This window comes from Theobroma cacao, chromosome 1 (genome assembly GCF_053813885.1).
Source record: "Theobroma cacao isolate CCN51 chromosome 1, ASM5381388v1, whole genome shotgun sequence".
NCBI classification, from domain to species: Eukaryota; Viridiplantae; Streptophyta; class Magnoliopsida; order Malvales; family Malvaceae; genus Theobroma; species Theobroma cacao.
Window position 1 is genome coordinate 33,232,958 of NC_142639.1, and position 25,867 is coordinate 33,258,824.

At 33.0% G+C, this 25,867-nt stretch overlaps 3 protein-coding genes and 1 non-coding gene across 7 annotated transcripts; 1 reads left to right on the plus strand and 3 right to left on the minus strand.

The window, feature by feature from the left end:
• Positions 1–1,001: 1,001 nt before the first annotated feature.
• LOC18613188 (ARM repeat superfamily protein) lies at positions 1,002–3,658 on the minus strand. 3 transcript variants are annotated; one of them, XM_007050294.3, is made up of 8 exons: positions 3,543–3,658; positions 3,078–3,252; positions 2,538–2,671; positions 2,201–2,436; positions 1,976–2,114; positions 1,743–1,869; positions 1,372–1,490; positions 1,002–1,280 (listed from the first exon to the last, which is right to left on the minus strand). In XM_007050294.3, exons 2-8 carry the CDS (start codon positions 3,196–3,198, stop codon positions 1,248–1,250), a joined length of 909 nt encoding a protein of 302 aa, XP_007050356.3. In that variant the 5' UTR covers positions 3,199–3,252; positions 3,543–3,658; the 3' UTR covers positions 1,002–1,247. The 3 variants fall into 3 exon arrangements, with proteins under 3 accessions (XP_007050356.3, XP_007050358.3, XP_017969430.2); XM_007050296.3 differs by lacking the exon at positions 3,543–3,658 and adding an exon at positions 3,388–3,512; XM_018113941.2 differs by lacking the exon at positions 3,543–3,658 and having other exon boundaries at positions 2,538–2,688; positions 3,078–3,217.
• A 5,950-nt stretch (positions 3,659–9,608) lies between these two features.
• On the plus strand, positions 9,609–11,970 carry BS14A (BET1P/SFT1P-like protein 14A). Of its 2 annotated transcripts, none has more exons than XM_088803085.1 (6): positions 9,609–9,769; positions 9,947–10,046; positions 10,579–10,726; positions 11,026–11,082; positions 11,177–11,236; positions 11,799–11,970. In XM_088803085.1, exons 2-6 carry the CDS (start codon positions 10,033–10,035, stop codon positions 11,895–11,897), a joined length of 378 nt encoding a protein of 125 aa, XP_088659211.1. In that variant the 5' UTR covers positions 9,609–9,769; positions 9,947–10,032; the 3' UTR covers positions 11,898–11,970. The 2 variants fall into 2 exon arrangements, with proteins under 2 accessions (XP_088659211.1, XP_017983740.1); XM_018128251.2 differs by lacking the exon at positions 11,799–11,970 and adding an exon at positions 11,391–11,655 and having other exon boundaries at positions 9,610–9,769.
• A 623-nt stretch (positions 11,971–12,593) lies between these two features.
• TRNAG-GCC (transfer RNA glycine (anticodon GCC)) lies at positions 12,594–12,664 on the minus strand. Its single transcript has one exon. It is a non-coding gene; the product is annotated as a tRNA-Gly (tRNA).
• A 7,758-nt stretch (positions 12,665–20,422) lies between these two features.
• Positions 20,423–21,662, minus strand: LOC18613190 (uncharacterized). The gene has a single exon (XM_007050303.3). It carries the CDS (start codon positions 21,430–21,432, stop codon positions 20,884–20,886), a length of 549 nt encoding a protein of 182 aa, XP_007050365.2. The 5' UTR covers positions 21,433–21,662; the 3' UTR covers positions 20,423–20,883.
• Between the last annotated feature and the right edge of the window lie 4,205 nt (positions 21,663–25,867).

Below are 25,867 nucleotides of genomic sequence, written 5' to 3' on the forward strand. Positions count from 1 at the left end.
ATTTTTTCTTCAAGAGGTCAATTATCTATGTAATTAAAAAGAAATTAAAAGACTGCTTTAATAATAAAGAGATTGAACAAGACAAGGAAGAGAGAAAACTAACAAAGGTAGAGTGTTGGTGAGGCGAGGAAGGCTGTTAATTTTGTGTTTTTGTTTGATGGGAATTTTAGTTATTTAACAAAATTTATTAATGGGTCCAAAATGAAAGTAAAAATAATTTACCCAAATATATATCATCTCATTATTTCTTGTTATGTCGTTTACCTCAAGGAATTGACCATGAATGTAAATTATTTGATTCATCTATTTTTTATTGGATTAAAATTATAATTTATATTTATTACCAACATATTAAGATTTCACACATATTAAAAGATATTAATGAAAAAATGTAAAATTGAAGATTAAGGTGGACTTAATTGAAAAGAAGTATAAACTTCAAAACTTAATTGAATTAGCTCAATTTTGTTAAAGGCGATTTTATAAATAACATAAAAGTTATTCAACTCCTAGTAGGATTAGGAATAAAGCAATTGCCTATGAATAAGGGGCTCATACTGAACCTAGAAGAACTACTTGTGCCCTACTTGAAAGTTAGACACCTTGAGAGAGTCCGACAAAGAGTTACGTAACCCAGAGAATTGATTTTTTTTTTTTTTTCTGAAAACCGATGATTGGCCTTTCTCTGATTGATTTTGATTATTCACTTGAGAAGTCAGTTGTTAGTGAGCGCCAGCCCTAACTAGCACCAGGCTTAGTAATATAAAACATAACCCAAATCATCATTGATGTTATCTTACTTGGAATTCATGTGAACCACCATTAGAGACAAGACAATTGATCAGCCTGAAGTTTGTAACAACTTAAACTCTGTGGGAAGAAGATTTCGAAATCTTAGCATCTTAAAGCTCTTGATTTCAATATCAAAAGCTCAAAAATGCAGACATCTTCTACCAACCAGCTAAAATTAATTTATATTAAACACCCATAGATGATCTTACTTGTGGGAAAAGTTCTAAATTTCCGCTAAGCATGTATAATGAATATTGTTTTGCATGACTCTTATCAGCAGATCATAAGTTATGCTTACAAATTTTGGGTGATCAATTCTCTCCAAAATATATCAAAGCCGTAATACAAACCCTAATCACCATAAGTGCATGTTGATGTGACTATATTTAAAAAAAAACAAAAATCATGATATATTATTCTTCTTCTGTCTCTCCCCAGCTCATTTTTAACCAGTTCTAATGCACCAAAGGAGTTTGCATGAAGAGGAACTGCACACAAAGTGATTATTATTGTCATCACTCAAGAAAATAACAAACTTAAAATTATAATTATAATTTATTTGAATTCTAAGTTACATACCTCAAATGATTTTCCAGCTCTCTCAAATTCAAGCATGCTAAGAGCAACTTCACAACTTTCTGAGACAATAGGCTCAGGATCTCTAGCAAATTCCTCAAGCAGCGCTACACTTTCATCATCTACAACATGGGCACAATGTGGAATTCAATTAGATAACCGAAAGGGCTAAAACAGTGAAGAGGCAAGTTTCAAAAGCCATAGTCATCCAAGAATCTGTAAGAGAGAGAAACAAGATCTCAAAGCTCAACAGCACATATTGCCTAACCCTTATTGAAACAACAAGAAACAATAAGAAAAACGACTTAAGAAAGTCTCATTACCCTCACAAAACAGACAATTTATGCAGGAGCATTAGCATCACATGATCTTACCTGCAATAGAACCGAGAGCTTCAGCAGCTTCATGTCTAACCATTGGGTGCTCACTTGCATTCCTGAGTATACTGCTAAGTGCAGCTGAAGCAGCTTTATTTTGCAGCTGACCCAAGACATAAGCAACCTGTATTACAGAAAGTTGACAAACATCAAAATCCATCCAGTAGTAGAAAGAAAAAGAGCAAGTGACATGAGAGAGGAGACAATTATTTAAAGGAAAATCATCAAACCTCATGCTTCAACAAAGCACTTTTTGTACCCAAAGAATCAATAATGGCAGAAACAGCTTCCTCTCCACCATGATTTCGGAGAGCAAAAAGAGCTGAATACCTCTCATACATGCCTCTTTCTTCATCCAACAGCACCTCCCTTAATATTAGATGACACCAGTAAATAACCTAAAAAATAAACATGATAAATAGAAAGTTGCATCCATTACCAATAATGAGAAATACCTCAATTTATCAATAGATGAATAAGACGAAGCTGGTGCAGCAGGGTCAACTGACAAAAAAGGTGACTTTTCTGCCATGGATGCTTTATCATCGCTACCACCAGACTTTAACTCCTCAATTCGCTGGAGAGCCAGCTCACATGTTTCACGGACCTCCTGAGCTGGGTCTAGAACCAAACTATTCTTCAAAAGAGGAATGTTACTCTCTAAACCAATTGCACCAAGTGCTTCTGCTGCCTGAGGAATAATAACATATCAACCATTTTAGCCAAATAGTTATCATATGACAGACAAATAAAATACATAACACTAGAACAACAACTTAAACATGAACCAACCTCATGACGAACAATGGGATGCAAAGAAAAATCATTGAGAACTGCTTTCAAAGCAGGGATAGCTTCAGCATCTTGCATTTGACCCAATGCAAATGCAGCTTCATGAGCCAATAAATTTGATGAATCCCTTGTTGCTGCAGCAAAGATTAGACTGTTTTGTAGGGGAAAGAAAGCAGGATTATAATATTAATTCACTCATAAAGTCACCATTTACTCCTTTTTCTTTTGTAGGATTTTCCTTATATATATATCAATTATCATCAAATCTTGCAACTAAACCATAGAATTTTATCCTAAATTAAGTAACTCTAACTTCCATCTATGCATTTTCTACATTGGTTTGGCTTCAAAGAAAGAAAAATAATGCAAAATGGAATTAGCAAAACTATTCGTAAAAATTAAGGCTTGAGTTCACAAGTAATTACTCCTCTGTTTAGCATTAATATATGAAAAAGAAAAAAGCCGTACTATATCTTTAGCATAGTATTTGAAAGAGAAAAAGATAAAATTCTGATATTGTAAATTATAAAACATATGGACCTTGAATGAGAGCGTTGCGAGGGCCAGGGCCTTTGAGGTTGCGAAGGGAGAAGAGGGCTCGGAAACGCTCAGATATGGGCTGGGTGGGGTCAAGCAATCGATCACAAAGAAATTTCTCCATGGTACTGGGCAAGGACAACCTGGATACTGAAACACTAGATTTGTTCTCGGATACCTGAGAGGCAGATCAAGTTCGTTGTTATAACATGAAACTGTAGATGCACCAGACACAGACAAATCTGCAGAGACACATCAGGAAGAAATGAAAGCAGCAAGTAAAAGAAGTTCCACAAGTCACAAAAACATATACCGATGTCAAAGAATATGACACTGAATCAGGATTAGGGTTGAAAATCTACCCCCCAAAAATATGCAAGAGCCTTAAAACCAAAATATTAGAGAAGCCTGCAGTCAAATAAAACTCAGATTTGTCCCAAAGACTACTCAATCAAAGAAGAATGTCACCTTTAATATCCTTTGAAAGAAGAGTTTCAAGAACGCCCCCTGCTTTCCCGAGACGAAAGAGGGAAGGAACAGGAATTAATAAAATAAAAAGAAATCACTCCATTAAAGAAAATGACAAGATTCTAAAATCCCATTTATCCAGCTGCTCAACGGTTAACATGACGTAGACGGAAGGTTTAGGCCAATTAAAATTTAACAATTAAGGTTAGAGCAGGGTTAGTTGTATTAGAATAATATAAAAATAATTGAATTTTATAAAAACCTCTTGAATAAAAATTTAAAATAAATAAAAATTAATAATAATTCTATATTTATGATCACCTATTTATATTAGTTAAGATAAATCTTAATCAAATAGAAAACTTAATTATAAATAAAGACTTAAAGTACTAAAATTCTAATAAAGATGAAAAAAAATCTCAAATAAAATAAAATAAAATAAATAAAATCCTAAGCAAATAAAAATATTAAATAAAATAAAATTTCATATGCGCCTGCATGAGTCCCCTCGGGTTAGAAAAGACTCGACTTCGACGAATAGGCCTTGGCATATTCTTTATAAATGTTTGGATCCACTAGTTTCAATTCTTCTTTAGCAATCCAAATGCTTTCATTAACAGGTTTACCAAGTCACTTCATTGAAAATCATCTATACGGGTTCCCTCGTCTAAATCGAACCTTTTTCACATCTAGCACATCTTTAATAACTTTAGCCTTAGCAATTAGAATGTGCTGAATTTGAGCGTTTATGGTAGATGCAGTCCCATCACATCCATCAAATGGATACAAGTCCAAAACATTGAAAATATGATTGATTTGTAACTCAAGTGGTAGCTCAATTAAGTAAGCATTTGAACTGATTTTCTTTAGCACCTTAAAAGATCCAAGCTTTCTAGACTTGAGCTTGTGATAAGTACCCTTAGGAAATCTTTCTTGTCTCAAGTGCATAAGTACTTGATCACTTTTCTCAAACTCCTGCTTACGATGATGTTGATTGCAGTGAAAGAGTATTCTACATTACTAGCTTTTAAAGCAACTTTTACCTCTTCATGAATCTTCCAAATATCAGCAAATAACTCTCCTTCATTACTCACTTTAGCTTCTTATGGTAATGGCACTAAATCAAGCACATGTTGAGGTTTTAATCTATATGCAACCTCAAATGGTGTCTTCTTTATGCTTCGATTGAAAGAATTATTGTAGGCAAATTCAGCTTGGGGTATGACTAAATCCCAAGTCTTTGGATTGTTCTTAATAAGACATCTTAACATATTACCCAAACTTCGATTCATAACTTCTATTTGACCATCTGTTTATGGATGGCAAATATTATAATATTTCAACTCTGTCCTAAATTTCCTCCACAAAGTTCTCCAAAAATGTCCCATAAACTTCACATCTCTATTAGAAACAATGGAAGTTGGAATTCGATGTAGTCTTACAACCTTACAAAAGAATAATTCAACAATATGAGTTACATCAGAAGTCTTAAAATACGGAATAAAATGTTCCATTTTTGAAAAACAATCCACCACCATAAAGATAGAATCAAACCTTTTTGTTGTCTTTGGAAGTCCTAAAACAAAATCCATACTCAAATGAATCCATGGTGCAACTGGCTTAGGTAAAAGAACACATAAACTTGTGTTTTGAGCACTGCCTTTACCAAATAAACAAGCTGGGCATCTTTTCACTAACATTTTCCACATCTTGGCTCATTTTTGGCCAATAATAACGATTAGCCACCATTGACCAAAGTCTTGTCTCTACCAAAATGTCTTCCCAAACCATTCCCATGAAGTTCTCTAATGATTTGCTCCCTCAAAGATCCTTCTAGAATGCACAACTGGTTACCTTTGAATAAATAATCTTCATGCAACCTATAAGGTAAATTTCCAGCTTGTAATGAACCTCGCAAATTAGCTATTATATTATTGAAATAAGGATCAGAACCATACTAATTTTTAAGTTCTTTAAAGCTTATAATTTGAGTGTTCATAACTGATAATAGTACAAATCGCCGACTCAAAGCATCAGCCACAGTATTAGGCTGTCTAGATTTATATTTCAGAGAGAAATTAAATTCATTAAGAAAAGAACTCCACTTGGCATGTCGATCACTAAGCTTTTTCTGTGAATGCAAGTACCTCAAAGCTTAATGGTTAGAATAAGCAGCAAACTCACGATCAGCCAAGTAGTGCTACCAATGACGAATAGCCCTTACCAAAGCATAAAACTCTAAGTTATAAGTTGAATAACGTCGTCTAAAGTCCATCAACTTTTCACTAAAAAACTCTAAAGGTCTTCCATCTTGACTAAGAATTGCTCCAATTCCTACATGTGAAGCATCACACTTAACAACAAATAACTTCTCAAAATCTGGTAGTATAAGAATTGGGGCTTTAGTCATCAAAGCTCTCACTTTTTCAAAGGCTTTTTGTGCAGAATGTGACCACTTAAATCTTTCTTTCTTCAAAGATTCAGTTATAGGACTCATAATATAACTAAAATTTCGAATGAATCTTCTATAAAAAAGACACCAATCCATGAAAACTCCTTACTTCTTTGATAGATGTAAGTGTTGGCCACTCTGAAATTGCACAAATCTTCTCTGGATTTGGTTTCAAACCTTCTACTGACACAATGAAATCAAGAAATGCCACTTCTGGTTGCATAAAATTGCATTTTTTCAAGTTTATATAAAGTTGCTCCTTTTGAAGTACTTCTAGAACTTTTTGTCAATGTTTTAAGTGCTTTTTCATAGAATAGCTATAGATCAAAATATCATCAAAGTAAACCACCACAAATGAATTCAAGAAGGGCTTGAGCACCTCTGCCATGACTCATGAATGTGCTTAGTGCATTAGAAAAGCCAAATGGCATCAGCAACCATTGAAATAATCCCTTCGGAGTTTTGAAGGTTGTTTTCCATTCATCTTCACTCCTCATTTTAATTTGATGATATCTACTCTTCAAATTGATCTTTGAAAACACTCTCAAACCAACTAATTGATTAAGCATCTTATCCAATCGAGGAATGAGAAAATGATACTTGATTGTAATTTTATTTATGGCACAGCTATCCACACAAATCCTCCATTAACCATCTTTCTTAGGAGCTAACAAAGCAAGGCAAGCACAAGGATTTTTACTTTTACGCACTAGACCTTTCTCCAACAACTCCTCAACCTGTCTTTGTACCTCAGCTCGCTACATAGATGGCATTCGATGTGTTGGCAGATTTGGTAATGATGCTCTCAGTACCAAATCAATTGCATGTTGGATGCTTCGTAGAGGTGGTAGACATTTTTGGCAAATCCTCATTGACCAACTCTCTAAACTCTTTCAATAGCTGTTGAATTTTAGTTGGATATTGAGGGGATTTACCTATCTGATCATTCTTTAAATGCTTAGTTACCAAAGCATACATAATTCCCATCTCACTACCTTCAGCTTCAAAATTTTCAGTAAATAAATACCTAGTGATTTTGCTGTTTATAGGGCTTGAAGTTACTGATTTCTTAGTCTTTTCTTTAAGAGGATATAAAGTATACCTCTTGTTATCCTTGTAGAAAGAATAGGTATTTGGCTTCGTCTTATATTCCATATCGTGATCATACAACCAAGGTCTACCAACAAGAATATGACAAACATCCATTGGCACAACATCACATAAGGCCTCATCATCTAAGTTACCTCCCATAGTGAATTTCACTAAACACTGAATGGTTACTGGTACTTCGTGTCATTTCTTTAGCCACCCAATCTTATAAGGATGAGGATGTTTGCTTGTAGGAAACTTCAATTTGTTTACGACCTCTTTTGAAATAATATTTTTCATGCTTCCTCCATCAATAATAAGATCACACACTTTACCTTCACAAATAACTCGTGTGCGAAAAATACTTTGCCTCTTTCAATCTTTTGCTTCCTCATGTACTATTGTTGTCATCACTCTTGGTACCACCAATGACTCACTTTATGCAAGATAAACATTGATTTCCTCGACCTCCTCTTCATATTCATCATAAACAGGTTCTAATTAGTTCAAGGGAAAATCTCATTAGTTTTTGGTTGACATTAACTTAAACAAATCTTTAGCCAAAGTGATTAGGAGATTATGAAATGAGTTTCATAAGTTTCCATAAAGCTAATGATCTAACTGCAAAAATAAATATGAAGGTCAATAAAAGTAGGCATTGCACCAAACTCTTATCATCTTTGGAATATATGATGAGGGAATGAATTACATTGAAAAATTGTACATTGAAAGGTTGTCAAAGTATCCTTTGACTCTTTTAACAATTGGGTGGCCATGATGCATTATTAGATACCAATCATAATCTATAGAATTGAATTAGTTAATTTAAAATTGAATATGTTTCATTCAAATTAATTAATTAATAATATTGTAATTCAATTTCATTGCCAACATGTTAAGAACCTGTGGATCACACACAAAGGTTGCAATTTGGATTAAATTGAGAGTGTGATGATTGAAGTTAGACTTAAATTAAATTCTAAGTTTTAACTACTAAGGGCCTAATTAAAAGAGTTTAATTAGGCATTGGTTAAATATTATAATTGTTATAATATTAAGGACTTATTTTACAAATTTTAATAAGTTAAACCTAAATATAAATATCACATTGTAGCCACTCTTTTTAAAAGCAACAAAAGAAAAAAAACAACTAATATTTTTTTTCTTGAGTGCTACCATTTTTTAGAAAGTTTTTCCTTTTTAAAAAACTTCTCCATTGATTCTTTGTTAAAAATCAAAGAAAAAAAAATGACAAACCATTGTTCACTTACTAGCACAAGCCCGTGGCATAAAGCTCTCTCCTTGTGAAGGATCCATTGCAATTTTGTGTGTAACATTAGAGGCTAAGCGTTTGAGTGGTTGGGATTCTTTCACACAAGAAGGTGTTCACGTTTTTTAGTACAAAAAAAAATCCATTTGATTACGATATCATTTGGAAAGGTAAAAAACCTTTTTCTAATTTTCTATAGTGTTTAACTTTACATTAAACAATCAAAGTGATCCAAAAGTATGAGACATTGTTTTTATTTTATTTTAATTTTTTTTGTTATTCCGCTGCATTGATACTCTAATCATACTGTTCCTAGTAGTGGAATCCTCCAATTCCCAACGTGTTTTTGGTGAAGTCCATGTCATCATTGGACTAGTTAGACATGGGTCAAGACTAGAACCATCAAGGAAGGATCTAGGTTAGAGTTCAAGGATGAGGTGTACCTACTGTAATATGTTTTCTTTATGAAAGTGATATGGGATGATTATTTTGTTAGTGTTGCCCTATTTCATATCATATTGTTAAATTTATATCAAATTAGAATCAATGTAGTTTAGATGAATGCTGTTGAAGGAATAAAAAATCTACAAATTGCATTTGACAAGAGTATTACAGGCATTTGAATGCCTTGTACAAATAAAAGTCTGCTAACATGATGTTCATCATTGCATACAGAACAACTTTTTATACATTTTGTAACAAATTATAATTGTACATATGTAAAAAGTTAATTGGTAGGATAAAACTAAGAATACACGCAACACACATACACACACACATATATATAATATTCAATTTCTTGCTATGATGTGTAATAGTATTCATAATTTTTAAGATCAAATGTTGATAAAATTTTAGAAAATGCATATTAATCGAATACTTAAGAAAATCATGATATTATCATAACAAAGTTTTCATCCGATACAAATCATGCTAGGTGGCGCGGATATCTTGTAATAGATCATAAATATAGATTACAAATAATGAAATGGTTTTGAAACGAGCCTTAGTGTTGGAGTTTGTAAATTTACCTTAACCACCTAAGCTGGCCTCTTTAGCTGACATGGTAACCATCCGTCAGCCGAGAACCCTCTTCTTGGGCACTTTTGGCCCATTTCTTTTGCTGCTTTATAACTAATCCCCTCTATTTTTTCTTTTTTTGGAAATCCTGAATGATAGAGTAGGAGTCCACGTCAGCGTAGCCCCCACAAAACACATACTCATCTTGGCGTAACAAAAGCAAAAATACCCAGATTAAAAAGCAAACGAAATTTACCTCTCTCCTTATAGTATTAGCTATAAATGTAAGGGTCAGTAAATCATCCAATCTCGATTTCGAAATCATTTTACGTTTTTCTCTTCCCAATTCGTCCGGTGCTACTGTATCAGGGAACTCATTCCCTCTTCCCTCCAAAGGTAACTTGTTCCCAAATTTTAATGAACTATTTTCAGATCTGAATTTCTTCACCTTCGAGTACCCTATTTCACCAATGATTTTCCGTCTTTTTTGGTTCTCGTTCTTCTCTTTTTTATATATTTTTTTTATTTCCATCTTTCTTGAACTAATTTCGTTAAATTCTCGATTCCATACAGATTTTGTAAGTACCCAAGGGCTAAAAGGCTTTCACTGGTATACGAAGCAGACCAAAAGGGCTTTTGTTCTCGGCTTTTTCACAGACATGAATCCTAGACGGTCAGTTGAATCGCTATTGTGCGATTTCTGTAACCAATCGTTTGGTGGCGTTAAATTGCTTGCTTGGATCTGTATGTAAACTACTGGCATCTGATCACGTTATTTGAATGGCTTTGCCTAAATTTCCTTATTCACCTTGCCCCATTCCTTATTTATTTTCCTTTTGATCTGATGTTTTACTCGTTTCCCTGATAATTCCATATGATTTTTAGCAATTTTTGCTTGTGTTTGAGAGTGGTTTAATTTCTTGGATATGATTACCAACTCTCAAGTCATATCATTAAAACAAGGTGTGACGATGTTTCTTGAACTAATTTCGTTAAATTCTTGATTCTATATGATTATGTTCATGTCTTAAATCAATATTTTCAATCTCTCCTTTTGAAAGCTGAACTTCCAATCTAAAAGTATATCTGAATAATAGAATGCTCTTTCATAATTAATCTTCATTACGACCTTCCTTTTCCCTCTGAAGGAAATTTTGTCATGTAATAAGTATTCTGGCAGCCTAATAAGATCTGCATGTGTGCAGAGACATGCGTAACAACAGAGTTGCTCTTTTTGATGGCATTGAGGAAGGTGGAATAAGGGCCTCATCTTCTTACTCACATGAAATTGACGAGCATGATAATGAAAGAGCAGTGGAAGGATTGCAAGATAGGGTCAATCTGCTGAAGAGAGTAAGTCTGACCTTGGCTGCAGAACTGAACCCTATCTATCTCATGCCGTTATTAATTTGCATTGTTTGGGCTGCATCAGGATTCAGTATAGAGCCACTTAATGAATAAGAGCTTCTTGGTGTTTTAGCCTTTTTCTGTTAAGTGTTAGCTTCTTAGTATTCAGTATAGAGATTCTTCTATATTTTATTAATTCCTATTCTTTCCCCATTTCTTCACGGAATATATATATCTATATAACTTCTTGTTTCTGTGAACATAAATATAATGCAAGCATATTCTGATGCATGTCACTTCAACAGCTGTCCGGTGATATACATGAGGAGGTGGAGAGTCACAATCGAATGCTGGATCGAATGGTATGTATGCAGCAGCAATAAAACTTTCTTCTTCTGAATGATATTGTTTTTGCTGCTGCTGATGTTAGTATATGGTCACATGGTTTTCATTTAGGGAAATGATATGGACGCATCAAGGGGAATACTCTCAGGAACCATGGACAAGTTTAAGATGGTATGTGAACTAGATAACCTTTGTGCTCTTTGTGACTTTATGGAACTTCTCTTACTTGCAGCTTTCATATCTTCCTGACTTGGGTCTGCGGATTTGTGTCTGTGTCTGGTGCATCGACTGTTTCATGTATAACAATGAATTTGATCTGCCTCAGGTATTTGAGACCAAATCAAGCAGGAGAATGTTTACACTTGTGGCATCTTTTGTGGTTATTTTTCTTGTCATATACTATCTTACTCGGTAATTGGTCCATGGTGTATTTGATAAGTTGCAAGCTTTATATGAGAATTTGCAAGACCTTTTTATGCATGGCTACTGTAAACAATGTGCTTCGTACATGTAAGATATTCTGACATGTTTGTATAAAGATGTTTGGTATATCAAACAGGCCTTGAAGGCATGAACTTGTTAGCAGTTAATGCGCCTTTTGCATAATCTTTCTTCTATTCCTCTCGCAAGTTGCAACTTAAATGGAGCAAATGGCTGGCTACTAAATCCAGCTCGGTTAATCGTTGGTTTAGTTACAGTTTTCCTTACAATTTGTTGTGTTTGATTTTTACAGTGTGGTGGGAAGAAGCAGGAGCCAGGAGGGGATATTTTGTTATTTAGTAGCAGTAATTTGTTTGGAGAGATGATAGAGAAAGTATTGGTTGGTGCATGATTCCTGTTTAGAAGTGCTGGGTTCAAATCCTTCTTCTTCCAATTAAAAAAAAAAAAAACAAAAATGAAAAAAATGGAGGAAAATGGAAGATGACATTATTGGGGGAAAAGACAATTGAACAGTTAATGCGGTTGGGGTTGGGTTGTGTGTCGTTTCTTTTCTTTGTGGTAGTAATGATAGACATAATTGGGTAAAGAAAATAGAGCATGGGTAAATGACGAGTAAATGTTTTTCCTTCCAACAAGTAAAGCGAATGGTTCTTCCTTTCCTCATTTAACCTTCAGCCACTGCCAAATTCTTGTCGTAAGTTGTTAACCTGTTGACACGTCCGAAAGATAATAAAAGAGAAGCAAGTTTTCCTCGTTTTGTTTCTTCATCTACTCATGTTCTGTTTGAGCTTCAAGGTCCGAAAAGCATGCATCAAACAATCACACTTGGCATTGAGTATTTGTCTTCTGGTTTAGACCAGAATGACATCACGCGGATCTGAGACCTTTAATTACGGCCGTTAACTTGGGTTGATTAAACCTTTCACTTTTCATGAAAAGAGAGGATCAGTTTTCAATTTTCAAATTGCCGTCCCAACAAATCCGCAGGGATTATCGCCTGTGTTTTCCACGTCATTCATTGGGCTTTTGATATGCACCATAGAGTTTGGACTACTATAAGAAAATCCCTCCAAGGCCAAAATGAACGTGCACCAGCCGGGAATCGAACCCGGGTCTGTACCGTGGCAGGGTACTATTCTACCACTAGACCACTGGTGCTTATTGCAATGTGATATCAAACACCAGTTTTGTAATAATTTGAGTCCAAGCACAATCATCTAATAGTTTTTCAGGCTTAAACCACATGTTTCTTAAAAACTTAAATTCAAATCATTAATAGATATTGACTCAAACCTTTATATTGATTTCAACAATCATATGCATATTTGATATGGGATGAAAGTATCATAACCCTTTATTGATGACCTACCATAGATAAAGTTGCTAAATATTTGGTTTTTCTTCCTTTCTAAAAGCTCTTCCTTTTCTCCCCTACCCAAGTCCCTAATATTTCAAGTCAATAAAATCATGTGTAAGATCCTTACCTTTAACAGAAGCTAGAAAAACTCACCTTATCTGCTTTGCCCTTTCTCTATGATCCTATAGTTCTAGCTTTGAGAATGCCTTTATAGTTCCTTGACTAAATGTTCAATTTGGAGTCAAAACTTTTGAGTTTTGCCAATTTAGGGTCAAACGTTTCAATTATAATAATCAAAGGTAAAATACTTTTGGTACCATACAGTTAAGGGTTAAGGTGAGAGGTGTCTTACGAGTGTAAAACACGCACATGACGTGGACATTGACTTGGAAAGGTAAGATGTGAAAGGATAGTTTTGTCAAAATATCTTTTTTGTCAACTCAAAACGATTCAAGTTATAACGTGGTGTGTAACAACTTTTTCATCATGACGTTTAACGATTAAATTTTTCAATATGATATGTAACAACTAAATCTTCAACATGACGTGTAACAACTAAATTTTTAACATGGCATGTAACAACTACATTTTTCAACATAACATGTAATAACTAAATTTTCAACATAATGTGTAACAACTAAAATTTTCAATATAGTATATAACAACTAAATTTTCAACATAACGTGTAACAATTACATTTTCAACGTGATTTTTTGTTGCATGTGATACACACTTCCTTTACCTATTAGCTTAGCCCTTAATTGTAAGGAATCAAAAACGTTTGGCCCTTAATTGTTACAATTAAAACCTTTGACCCTGAATTGAAAAGTGTCCAAACATTTAGCCTGAATTTGAGCATTTACCCAAATTCCTTCCATGCTATCTTGAAACACCAAGCATAGCCTCCGACCCACTTCCTATGTATATCTTCATCCAATATGACCTTTCCCTTACTTCCTAACTATTTCTTAGCTCTCTTACAAGACTTCCATAATTTCTTGTCATGCCCCAAACTCAAAGATTTAGGATATAATAGATGTCACATCCTCATGAGATGAATCCTATAAGCATGTAAGACAACAAAAATCATACTAAACCGAATATAATATCTTCAAAAATCTCTTCAAAATTTACACTTTAAAAAACCTAAAGTCTCCAAATGTAATAAAAATATAATTCTCCAAAAATGCCAAATTTTATCTACTCATTACACTTCTTCAATAACTAAAACCAAGTGCTCACATCAAAGCTAATATAAGATATAAATAAATGGGCAAATGCTAGCCAAAGCTCTCATCAAACAAGTCTAGTTCCCTAAAGATGGAAAAAATTTTAAAATTTGTAAAAATGATGAAAATTAAAAGAATGTGTATAACCACTCAGCAAGTAACCTACATCCTTTCAATTGAATTAATTATGCTTAATATTTAGGCCAAAATTATCAACAATCATGTAGATGTCAAAATAAAATTTGGGTAACCTCATCCATAAACATATTTTCTCCAAAATCATATTTTCAGATAACAGAACTGATATAATTTTTGAAATTTTCAAATAACAGAACAAAATATAATTTCACAATTAATGGTCTCTTGTAACATGGTATGACCACATTTAACCTTTGTGGCATAAGTCAGAATCAAAACAAAAATTACAATTAACTTGAGTGGCATAAGTCAGAAGCATATAAGAAATAACCATTAGCTGCACTGAACAGATATAACAAAAACCACTATCTGTAATCGGTGGTACAATTTGAAATCAATCTCATATCACAAAGTACGTGTTGACTTGGCCAACATTTAAACTCTATTGACAATGTCAGAGCATAATCATATTAGGAGACAAAATAAAACATATTTTTAGATTACTCAAATTCACAAAACATTAATATCCACTTTCATAAAGCACATCTCGTGCATATCAAATTTTGAGTAAGTATTCACAAAGATAGCCATATATGTATATATTAGACAAAATTATATTCAAATTTCAAAATAAAAAATCACGATTCATAAAATTCACATTCTAAAGCTATCATAAGGAAATCATATACATACATTTTGCAGGTACAACCCAATGTAATAAATGAAGGGACAAAATATGATATATGTTATATGAACGCAATTCACATTAATGATGATTTTTTAAGGAATGAAAACATTAAATGGATATCAAGTCACTTATCTAATTTACTAAAACAAAAAAACAAATGACAAATAATCAAAATTCTCTTGAAGCCTATTAATTCAATATACTCAGAATTAAAAACCAACACTACTAATTTATCAAAACAAACCATGACCCCCTACTAGTCATTCTAAGGCATTTTGAATGTAACAACCTCTTTCGCTAACCAAAAACTAATTTTGAAATATTTTTGAAAATTTAGATTGATTTTGATTTTGATTAATAATTTATAAAATACATAAAAACATTCAACACTTAGAAACTCATAGGTTAAAGTGCAAACCCAGTAACAAAGATGGGATTTGATGAAAATATTTCAAATACTAATTAAAACTAACCTCTTGAAGATTGTTAACTTATTTTTCGAAATGTATCAATTTAAAGATAATTTGTCAAACAAATATTTATTCATGCAAAAATTCACTAAAATTCAAATAACTCAAATTTCTGAAGTTTCTATTGAAATAGGTCAAATATTGATCAAAAATATCTTTCAAAATAATTAAAAATGAATTTTCATAAATTCTGCAATTTTAAATTTTTATGATCATTTGGCCAACTTTATGCACTTATAACTTACAATCTAGGTTGAAAACAGAGGCATAATCAGTACCAAATTTAACCTTACGTATCATACTTTAATAACCAAATTTATTTCAGAAACAAAGATGGTTTGAAACACAACTTTCAAAGGCCAAAAATTACAAAATCTTTATTGAAATATCCAAAATTTCTTAATTTCAGTTTCAACTAAGTAATTTTGAGCCTTCGATTCTCTTAACACAAAAATCCCCTAACTGAACCATTGAAACAAAAATGAAGAACACATTTCGTACTACAAGAACCCGTAAAGAATCGATTCAAAATGTTACCGGAATGTGGAGTTTTGGTGAAAGTTAAGTCTTTAAAATTGTCAGAAATGAGTTTACATTCAATTTCAAATATTCATCTCCTAATCACTAAATCAAATGGGTGCTACAAAAACTATTAGAAATATCTTTTCAATACCTTTCCATTTGGTTCCCATCATGTTTCCAAAAATTTTATTTTATACGGAAATTGAAAAAATATAAAATAAATTTAGAGATTTTGTGCCAAACTATGCAAAATATAAAATTTTCATGAGTTTAAAGCTAATCATACCTTAACCAGTTTTTTCTTGAACAGATTTACCTTCTTTTGCCTTTCTTCTTCTTCTATAGGTCATAACTCACTTGCGTTTATGATTGTTTAAATAAATCAAACATAAAAAATTATAACTACTCCTATTTGTCAAAAAAGTCTTTTCTTTTATTCTATCATCACAAATAGACTACAAAGGTTATAATTACAATTATAACAAGATTGACTCAAAGAAAGGTGAATATTACATTTCTCTTCTCAATTTTCTTCTTGTTCTTCTCACCTTTGTCCCATTTTGGCATCTTTGGTGCATTTCATTATCCTTCTTAATGTCACACATTCATAGCGTCCACTCTCTATCTCAGCCTCACTTCCCTGCTCATTGCCCAACTCCACATTATTTTCCACCCCAGCACCTGGGACACCGTTCCTCCGCTGGCCATCTGTCGCCTTACACAAGCTTCTTAAAATGATCATAAAATTAATTAGCTATACTATTTAGAAGAGATATTCATTTACATGAATAAAGAGTGTGTCTATATACATATAACCTTTAATCCACGCAAGACTTGGGCGTAGGGATTTCCTTGTAGAATTTTCAGCAGCATCTTCTCAATTTGTGCACTTAAATTTGCATTCCATAACTGTATAATTGAAAATAACATGGATTATTTTCTTCACATCATGGTATACGTATAGACACCTTGTCTTGAGGATGCAACATCCTTATCTAACCTAATGTGGTTTAAAATACATTCACTAGCTTTTGCAGTTTGAAAAGAACAAAAGTGGTAGCTAGCTTTAATGTATTTCCTTCTATTGAAACGCAATGGTTCCTTCTAGTTAAGCACCGCTTGTGTACGTTTTACGTGCACTGGACCTTCCAAGAAATTTCTATTTGCTAATTCTTGTCATACTTTATCCAAAGTTTTAGTCCCACATGTCTAATTAAATTCCCAATTTAACAAGATAAACAAACAAAATCGGTTTGATAGCCAGCTAGAGCTAGGGAAGAATTTGATCAAGTCTGCTGCATGCTCCAGAAATTAACTTGAATGTAACCATAAGCCGGCACCAGGCTGAAAATTTCAAGCCAAAGCCAGGCTTTGACAAATGTTGTTCAGTTGTATACTGCCGGGCTTAATTAGTCATAAGAGCTTGTTCCTACGCTTTTGCAATTGCTCCTAAAGATATACTTCTTCCACGAGCTGAGACCATCTTTCTCTTTCCATATCTAAACATAATTAGCATATGTTACCGAACGCTTCCCCTTTCGGTTACTAATTGCATGTTATGGAAGTAAATATTTTAGCCTTTAGGTGCTGCCCAACCTTTTGCCATTGTTTTCCTGTTTCTGGAAATCATTTAGTACTTGCAGGAAAACATTTTGTTTTACTCAAGCTGCTGATTTTATGTCAGTCCTTCAATTTGTGCTCTTAGACGTTTTTCTTTTTTAAACAAAGGTCAAAGGAATTAAGGGTTTGAACCTTGAACTTGAACTTAAACTATCTGTTCATTCGAAAGATAACAACCAATTAATAGATGATCGAGTTTGGATTGTTAGCATTGTATATACATTGATATAAGTGACGATGTGACATCAAACTCTAATAGACAAAAGAATCATACAAGATATTTTGCACTAAAATTTTGATATTTTGATTAGAAATGCAAATTTACTCCGCTCATGTCCATGTACTGTATTATACCTGTGTAAATTTACTCTGCAGTTTGTGCTGCTAATCTATACTATGTATGGGACCTGCCAAAGGTTAAAAATGGATGCATATATAGAACTTTTGCAAAGATTCTCATTGGGGCTAAAAAATGTAGCATATAAACTTGTTCAAAAACAACAATTCTACCACTAGCCTCTGGAAACTTGATCCCCACTGTTCACTGAGATGCATTAAGGCGCCATATATATGCAAACCAAATCGGCTTAATTTAAGGGTTTTTTTTTTCCAACTTTATATCATGCATATACAGTATATGCACTGATGATAAAGTTGCCTTTAAAGATGGAAATGACTTGCAGCTGTCAGCTTTTGGTGTTGTTCTATCACACTTAAATTCAAGAATCATATCAAGCTTTTGGTAACTTCACAGCGCAAATAGTACTAATGCAAACAGATGTGTCATCCAATGACATTGAAACGCAATTTTTTCCTGAATTCGTTTTTAGAACCAAACAAACGAGACATTCTTGTTGTATAGCCTAATGATCTTCTGAACTTCATAAGCTGACAAAAGATGGTGATTTTTGTTGGATACCAGTTTCAAATATGACAACTTGCGACAGGAAAGCAGTGCCTAAAAGAATTCGTCTAGGAACATTTGTCGTGAAAGCCTTATTAGTTCACGACAGGATGGGAGTAACCAAGCCAACCACAAGCAAAAGTCTTTCCTTTACGATCTGCTTTATTCACTGGATTTGATTTAGTACCCCACTGTAATTTGATTAATGCTAGTGATTTTAGCAGATTTCAATATACTTATCTCAATATTCTATGTACTTGCTGTGTGTAAAAGTTAAGTCTCCATATGGACGGTGTTCTTGCTTATTCTAACAGGAAACTAGGAAGCACATCTTGAAAAATTTATATCTATACAATTACTAGTGTTATTTTTTGCTCAGCCACAATTACTAGTTAGTATACTTATAACCTAACTAGCTAGCAGCATATCATAATATACCTACAAAAGGAAGTTTTGATTAACTCAAATCCACTCTCTTAATTTTATCAATTATTCTGCAGAAAAAAAATTCAATCAAGAATTTTATATCAGGATTACAGTTGGCGAATGTGTGCTTGAATGTGGAGATATTACTTGCTCATCAGGCTGGTGACTATTCAACCCTACATCATCTGTCCACTTAAGCTTAAGCGCAAGATGCATGTTCCGATGTTGTGTGTTTCATTAATTGGTTTAGCTTCATAATCACGGAAAAGTATAAGAAAATACTAACTAGGCTCATGGCAAAAGCATCCAAGCTGCAAACGAAAAATCAGTTTACATACTAGATAGAGGTAACCAAATGATATATCATATCTAAGTAATTAATTAATGATCCGTATATCAGAGAGTAAAGTATTTAACTAACATAATTTGCTTCTATCTAGTTGAATGTTATTGGACAAAATGACAAAAAAATTGTTGAGAGAGAAAAGATGGGTTTTCCCTGCCGCTGAGATGAAAATTGGATTCATGTAACAGAAGCAAAGGTTTCCCAGTACTTACCGGATTAGGTGGCTACGAAATGTAGCTTAAGTGGAAAATAGATAGTTGCTTCCATATTTGAATCTTAGCTCCATGAAAATGTGCTATTGTTACATGAAAGAATTGAAAATCTTAAACTCAAAACGCCACGGATGGATTGTACTAAAATCCTAAACAAGAATTCTTGACCCAAGTTAGAACATCAACAAAGGGATCAGCGATTGCTCACTAGTTAAACATCAAATAATTTCCATTGATGGAAATCAATCGTAGAAAACAAGTACTGGCCACTTTGATTGACATAATCTGTTCTGCATGTAAATATTGATGTCAAAAGATTTACCCTTGAAGGGTCTTTATATATAGCACTTTATATATGCATGTATGTGTAGTCTACTTCAAGACAAGGAAAATGTTAATTCTTCTTTTGGATGAATAACAACGAAGAGAAATAGTATAATATATTTTGAAAGATTTTTGAAGTGAAAGGCATGTTTTCAGATGGGTCCTGCTCCTGGCAACTCAACTGCCTACCTAGGTTTCAATTTCATTGAAGCTTAATACATCCAAACAAGACCTAATTCATGCATGAACAAGAATAATCTAACGTAATTGAAAACCCTGCTGAGAGAAATCTCACTATCAATTGTTTTCCACCAGCCATGTGATTTAGAATGAAGTTGTATTTAGTAAAAAAAAAAAATCAAGTTGTATTTCACCAAACAGTTTACTTGTCTGTGCTAATTTGCTTAAAAGAAATACATTAATGTACATCTCAATTTGATGCATGTTACTAACAGATGTTTGAACCGTGAGATCTTTTCAGATATATTTAGCTAAAACTACATGAATGATTAATTTCTGGGTTAGGGTTCATCTCTATGTCCAGTGTTTTTCCAATTTCATTCCTCCACAACCAATTAGGGTTTCCAGTAAATTCAAAAACCTTACAAAGAAAATAGCTGAGAAATAATTTAAGAAGCAAGCTCGTAGCCCCATGTCTACTAATAATTTCTCACTTTATTAAATCACAAGAGATTGCAACTTTTCAACTTCATTCAAGCATGAAATAACAGAAATTTTCAACATAATTAAGTATTCAAGTAGGAGAAAACAAGATTGTGCATAGAGCAGATAAGAAGAAGAAGATCTTACAGAATCCATCTTGCGTTCCCTCTTTGAAGTATTAGGCATGGAAAAACTCCTTTCCGCCTTCCCTTTCTTCTTCTAATTTCTGCTTATGGTATGTTCTTCTTGTTTGGTGTCTTCTCACATGTAATCGCCATAAAAATAGTACCAAATAATATATTTATTGATGTGGATGAATCGAAAGAACATGAGTATCTCATTAACTTTTCTACTTCCACATCAGAAATATATCCTTTCCTAGTAGTACTTCATAAAGAATCCACAACTACTACTGTACATAGAGAAATTAAGTTCTTAATTATTATATAGGAGTATCCCATATATATAAATTATAATACTATGGATCATGACCTAATCGAAGCTCCAAGTCTAATTCATCTTCTTGACTACTTCCATCTGTCTTCTTGTTTTCATCATCTACACGGGATGGACCGATTCGCAAGTTAAGACTACTAGGCCAATCCTCCCCAAACGGATTCAGATGCTGTGAATTGTCTACATACAATTTATCGCTGTGGTGTGTGTGGGGGGGTCTTAAATCCCAACCTGGAGCTGGAAAAAAGGCTTGATAACTTACATGTACCTCGGGAACCATGGAGTAATGCGGCTGGCTTTGGATTGGCGGATAGGAATAGGACATTAGGCTTGCGTAATTCAAATTCTCATCAGCTTTGCCTGAAACTATAGGAACTGAACTAGGCCTGCTCTTGGCTCTATCTTTCCTGTGAATATTCATGTGCCCCCCCAAGGCTTGTGCTGTGGTGAACCCTCTCTTGCAAAACACACACTCGTAGGATCGGCCAGTGCCCATATCATCGTTGCTTTGCTCTGATCGATCAGTCTCTTCACTCGAGCTCTTCGAGTCTTCAAGCTGGTTGGCTTCCATGGAAATTAAGACTCTCCCAAAATCTCACCAAATGCTTTGTTGGAGATAATTCATAAGGTGTGGAGCAGAAAGAGGGTATTATAGGGAGGAAAAGATGAGGAGATTGTTAGACAAGAGACAAATAAAGGACATAGGCATTGGCTAAGTGAGTTCTATGAAGATGTTCTGAGAGAGAAAAGTCTTAGATGTTTGCTGGGAGAGCTTTTCTGTTAGCCGGCTGTGCTAGTGGATCCATCTTTAGCAGACAGTTAATATTTTAATTATTTTTTTATATATTATTTGTCTGACAATTTTAAGCTCTCTCGTTGCTTTCATCTAGTTTTTCTTTAGCGCGGTCTCCATTTTGTCACCTCACCTCTCTTTTTGCCTCTGCATATATTTGTTCGCATATCTTTAATTTTATAATATATATATATATATATATATATATATACACACTCAATTTTTAATTAATTCATGGTACGGTTTACTCATCTTTTGTGTGTCAAATACGTTACTGTATCCACCTATGAAAAATCCTTGAATCCCATTACTTTGCTTAAAACAAAAAAAAAAAAAAAAAAAACGAAGGTAACTGAGTTAATTGACATTTTCAGAGCAAAAAGTACATGAACCCTTAATTATAAGACGGCTCTTTCCTTTGTTTTATTGACACCCAAGAAATGTTCTATCTAGAGTTAATATATACCGCTATATATTAATATATGTCTCCAGGGTTCTGAACTATGGCAGCAAAAAGTTTCACAAACAAATTAACCTTAATTAATCAAAACTGCAGCACATATTTATATATAATCTTGAATGAATTATGATGGTATAATGAAGCCTTGCTTATCACACTGGTAAGGAAAGTTGTAGGAACCTTCCTGCAGAATATATTATGCGCAAAAACAGTGTATTTTTGTACTTTGCACTTGTCCCTAAGTATAAGCTTTTTCAACCATAATTAATGGGAAACACATCATCTTTTTGTCATCACAATCAGCGTCGTTTAATTTCATAACCCCTTTTAGGTTTCAATGGTGAATATTTTTTTTTTTTGGCCTGAAAATGTTCTGATATTTTGTCCCATGAATACAACATCTGATCACAGTTTTGCTTTGGTCACCTTAAAATACTTTAATATAAGAAAATGTAGAAACTAACAACTCTGCTAATTACAACCCAAAGGAAGAAATAATCTGTCATCGATTATCGATATTCTTAGATTATCCCAATTTGTTTTTGATCATTTTGCTAGCTACATTATCAAAGTGTCTCGCGTATGCATTCTTGGTTTTATTTCTATGGCATTGAGTAGCTTATATATTATAACAAGGGAAAGGAATAAAATAAACAATAGCTCTCGGTTTCTATGTGTTTTAGAGATATCAAGACCAAATTGAACTTGAGTCTTTTTCCTATCTCAATCTATATATTTTTATCTATATATGCAGGCCGACATTTTTTATTAAAGAGTAGGTTAGATATGTTAACTGGGCAGGTGTTGTTTGGTATAGACAAGGAAAATGGCAGCACTATCAAATTTCTACCAATTTTATCTTTTACAATTCCTACAAATTCCATATTGGGAGAATCATTGCAAGGAGAAATTAACATGATATTCACTGTTTTTGTCCCCCTTATATGTACATATAATTAATATATTAATACTGAAAACAGATCGTATAGTCTTGTAATAGGTAAACAATTTCAGTTTTTGGAAAATTATTTAGTTGTAAATTAATTTAGTGATCAATCCAGACATGACCAAAAAGGCGCATAATAGTTCAAAAGAATGAGCAGACGTAACTATAATATCGATATAGGAATCATTGATTAGATTATTTCTGTTATCATGGAATATTTGTCTTGATGTCATGTATAATTGGCATTTTGATTTGCTTAGTGTTAAAAGAAATGAGTTTTAGGTATGTCTAGATGACTGTTTTGACTTAGTCTGCCATTGTGAGAGGAAGGAGGTGAGAACTACACTGGGAGACTAGGACAATGGCAAGAACAAGGACGACAATAACGTAAGTGCTCCCTTGCAAGTACCTTTTAATTCTAAGGTAAAATACAAAGATCCCTTGCGATTTAATTGAGAATATATTTATTTTTTATTAATTTGAGAAAAATATCTTTTTACCTTCTGAAATTTGGTTGAATATATGTTTTTATTCTCCGAAAAGTATTAGTGTTAATACCAAATTAAATTTGAAGAGAAAGTCAAGTATGCCTTTGTTATTTATTTCTCCATTTCATATTTTATTTCTGTTTTTTTTCTTTTCCTTTTTGTCTCTTTTTGTTTTTCTTTTTGTCCAAGTTTTTTTTTTGAATTTTAGTGCTTGTTTGGCCCAACTTTTTTTCAGTTTATCTATCTCTTAAAAACAAAAGTTGGGTCAAATAGGATTTTGAAAAGCACATAAAAAAGAAAGTAGTTTTGTTTTTTTAAGAACAAAATCTTAAAAAGTTTCAGGAAAGGCTTCAAAGAAGAGCTTTTTCTTTTATTCTTTTAAAAATACGCTATCTTTTTAGGAGAACTTTTCTTTTTATTCCAAAAATGTCCTCATCTATTAAAAATAATTTCAACATTACTCTCTCAAAAAATGCCCCCTCTCTCAATTGATCTCCCACTCCTCTCCCTCTCTCGGCAAATCACGCCTCCCTAACACAAATCGTGACCTCCCTTTCCTCTACCTTTCTCTGCAAAGACTACTTAAAAAGAAAAAGAAAAAAAACAAAAGACCTAGCAACATAATAACGAAATCTGGAGTTTTTTTGTTCTTATAAAGATTAAGAGAAAAGAAAACTCAAAATTCAAAATTGCATTTAGGTATTATTTTGTTCTTTCTATTTTGTTTTTCATTTTCTTTTTGTCATTCTTTTTTTTTTTGGGCTTTGGAAACTCTCTTAATTTCTCAATTCAATTATCTTTTAATTTTGAGATATGCATTTGAATTATAGTTAAACAACTTAAAGAATCAAAGCTGCTATTTTGGGTTCTTGGTAAAGATCCTAAACCTATTAAAATTGTTGAAAAATCTTAATTGAAGGGTCTGTTATTTTGGGTTTCGATTACTATATGGTTGATGAACTAGTATGGGGTAGCTCTACATCTTAGTAGTCTTATCTAGTTGCTTTTGGTCTAATATTGTCTTTTTTCTATTACAAAGTGAAGGTAAATATATTAAGGTCTGATTTGTATCCGATTTTATTAAAGTTGTAAATGATTGAAAATGTATCCAAATAACTCACTTTCCTATAAACTATTGTCTTTTTGTGGATATGACTCATGGTAATTTACCTATTTTAGAGTTTTATTGGAAGTGTCACTGAATGTTATGCAAGATTTGGAGTCATGTTGGATGATTTATGAGTGACATACTTGTGTGAATTTCTAGCATCTTCTACCTTGTTATGCATCTTGGTTTAATTGTATATGGTGTAATGCATATGCGATCCTAATGGACCTTTCGGCCGAATGATCAGTTCTTGGATAGTGATGGCGTAAGATTTATTGCTTTATATGCCTTGTTGCAGTTTATGGCTAGTCAAGAACAAGTGGCATATTTTATGTGATATGAAGCCATTTCTGTTGATAAAACAAGAAAAGATTATTGTTGCAATAACAGCACTTCATAACTACTGTCACGACTCGAAACTCCCATCGAGCCCGTAATAACCGCTGCGAAGCCTCGATAGACATTCTTCACCCCGAATGCCGATCGAAACCTCGCAAGGTTCTCGTATCAGCTTTCGCACTTCCCTAGTGAGCAATAGTTATCAAATATCGTAATTCAAAAGATTACGAGTCATTTTCAAATCAGAACATAACATATTGTTTTCTGGCTCATAGGAGCATTTTCGTCATTTTTTGTTGAAAATATCAAAACTTGTTAAAAATGTAGTAGGTAAGTAGAAAATATATATTTAGTGATTTAAAAACAAATTAAGTATCTAAAACGTTCATTTGAAGTGAAAATTTGAGTATTTGAATATAATAAAAATATTCAATAAAATAAACTATTTTTTTATAAAATAATTTTTTTATAAAGCTATCGGTAAATAATTCTTATAGCGTGAAAGTTAATTATATTCATATATACTATAAAGCAAATAACCAAAATATAAAATTACTTTTACAACGACACGTGGGCCTACATCTAATCAAAATGTATCGAAAGCTGAAAACTTACAGCTTTTGCCGATTCAAGTCCAAATGAAGGTCCTTGTCAAAGTCAGCTAACTATGGAATTCCCTGAGCCTAAAATGTGAGGAAATAAGGGTGGTGAGATTATAAAATCCAAATGAGTAAATAGACACCATCTAAACTATCTAAAGGTGAGTAAATGGAGACGAATTAAAATAAGTCATTATACTGTAATTTCATTACCTTTCAACTCATTTCAACCAAATAAACAATTAGACTTATGATTTCTTGAAAAGCTTGGCT

Excerpts from the sequence above, each read along its gene's own strand:
- LOC18613188 (XM_007050294.3), bottom strand. The coding sequence starts at position 3,198 with ATGGAGAAATTTCTTTGTGATCGATTGCTTGACCCCACCCAGCCCATA. Across the intron at positions 2,115-2,200 it reads TCATCTATTGATAAATTGAG|GGAGGTGCTGTTGGATGAAG; the intron begins GTATTTCTCATT and ends TCTAATATTAAG. Across the intron at positions 1,281-1,371 it reads GAGCTGGAAAATCATTTGAG|TTCCTCTTCATGCAAACTCC; the intron begins GTATGTAACTTA and ends CTTTGTGTGCAG.
- BS14A (XM_088803085.1), top strand. Across the intron at positions 11,083-11,176 it reads ATCGAATGCTGGATCGAATG|GGAAATGATATGGACGCATC; the intron begins GTATGTATGCAG and ends GTTTTCATTTAG. Across the intron at positions 11,237-11,798 it reads CCATGGACAAGTTTAAGATG|TGTGGTGGGAAGAAGCAGGA; the intron begins GTATGTGAACTA and ends TGATTTTTACAG.
- LOC18613190 (XM_007050303.3), bottom strand. The coding sequence starts at position 21,432 with ATGGAAGCCAACCAGCTTGAAGACTCGAAGAGCTCGAGTGAAGAGACT.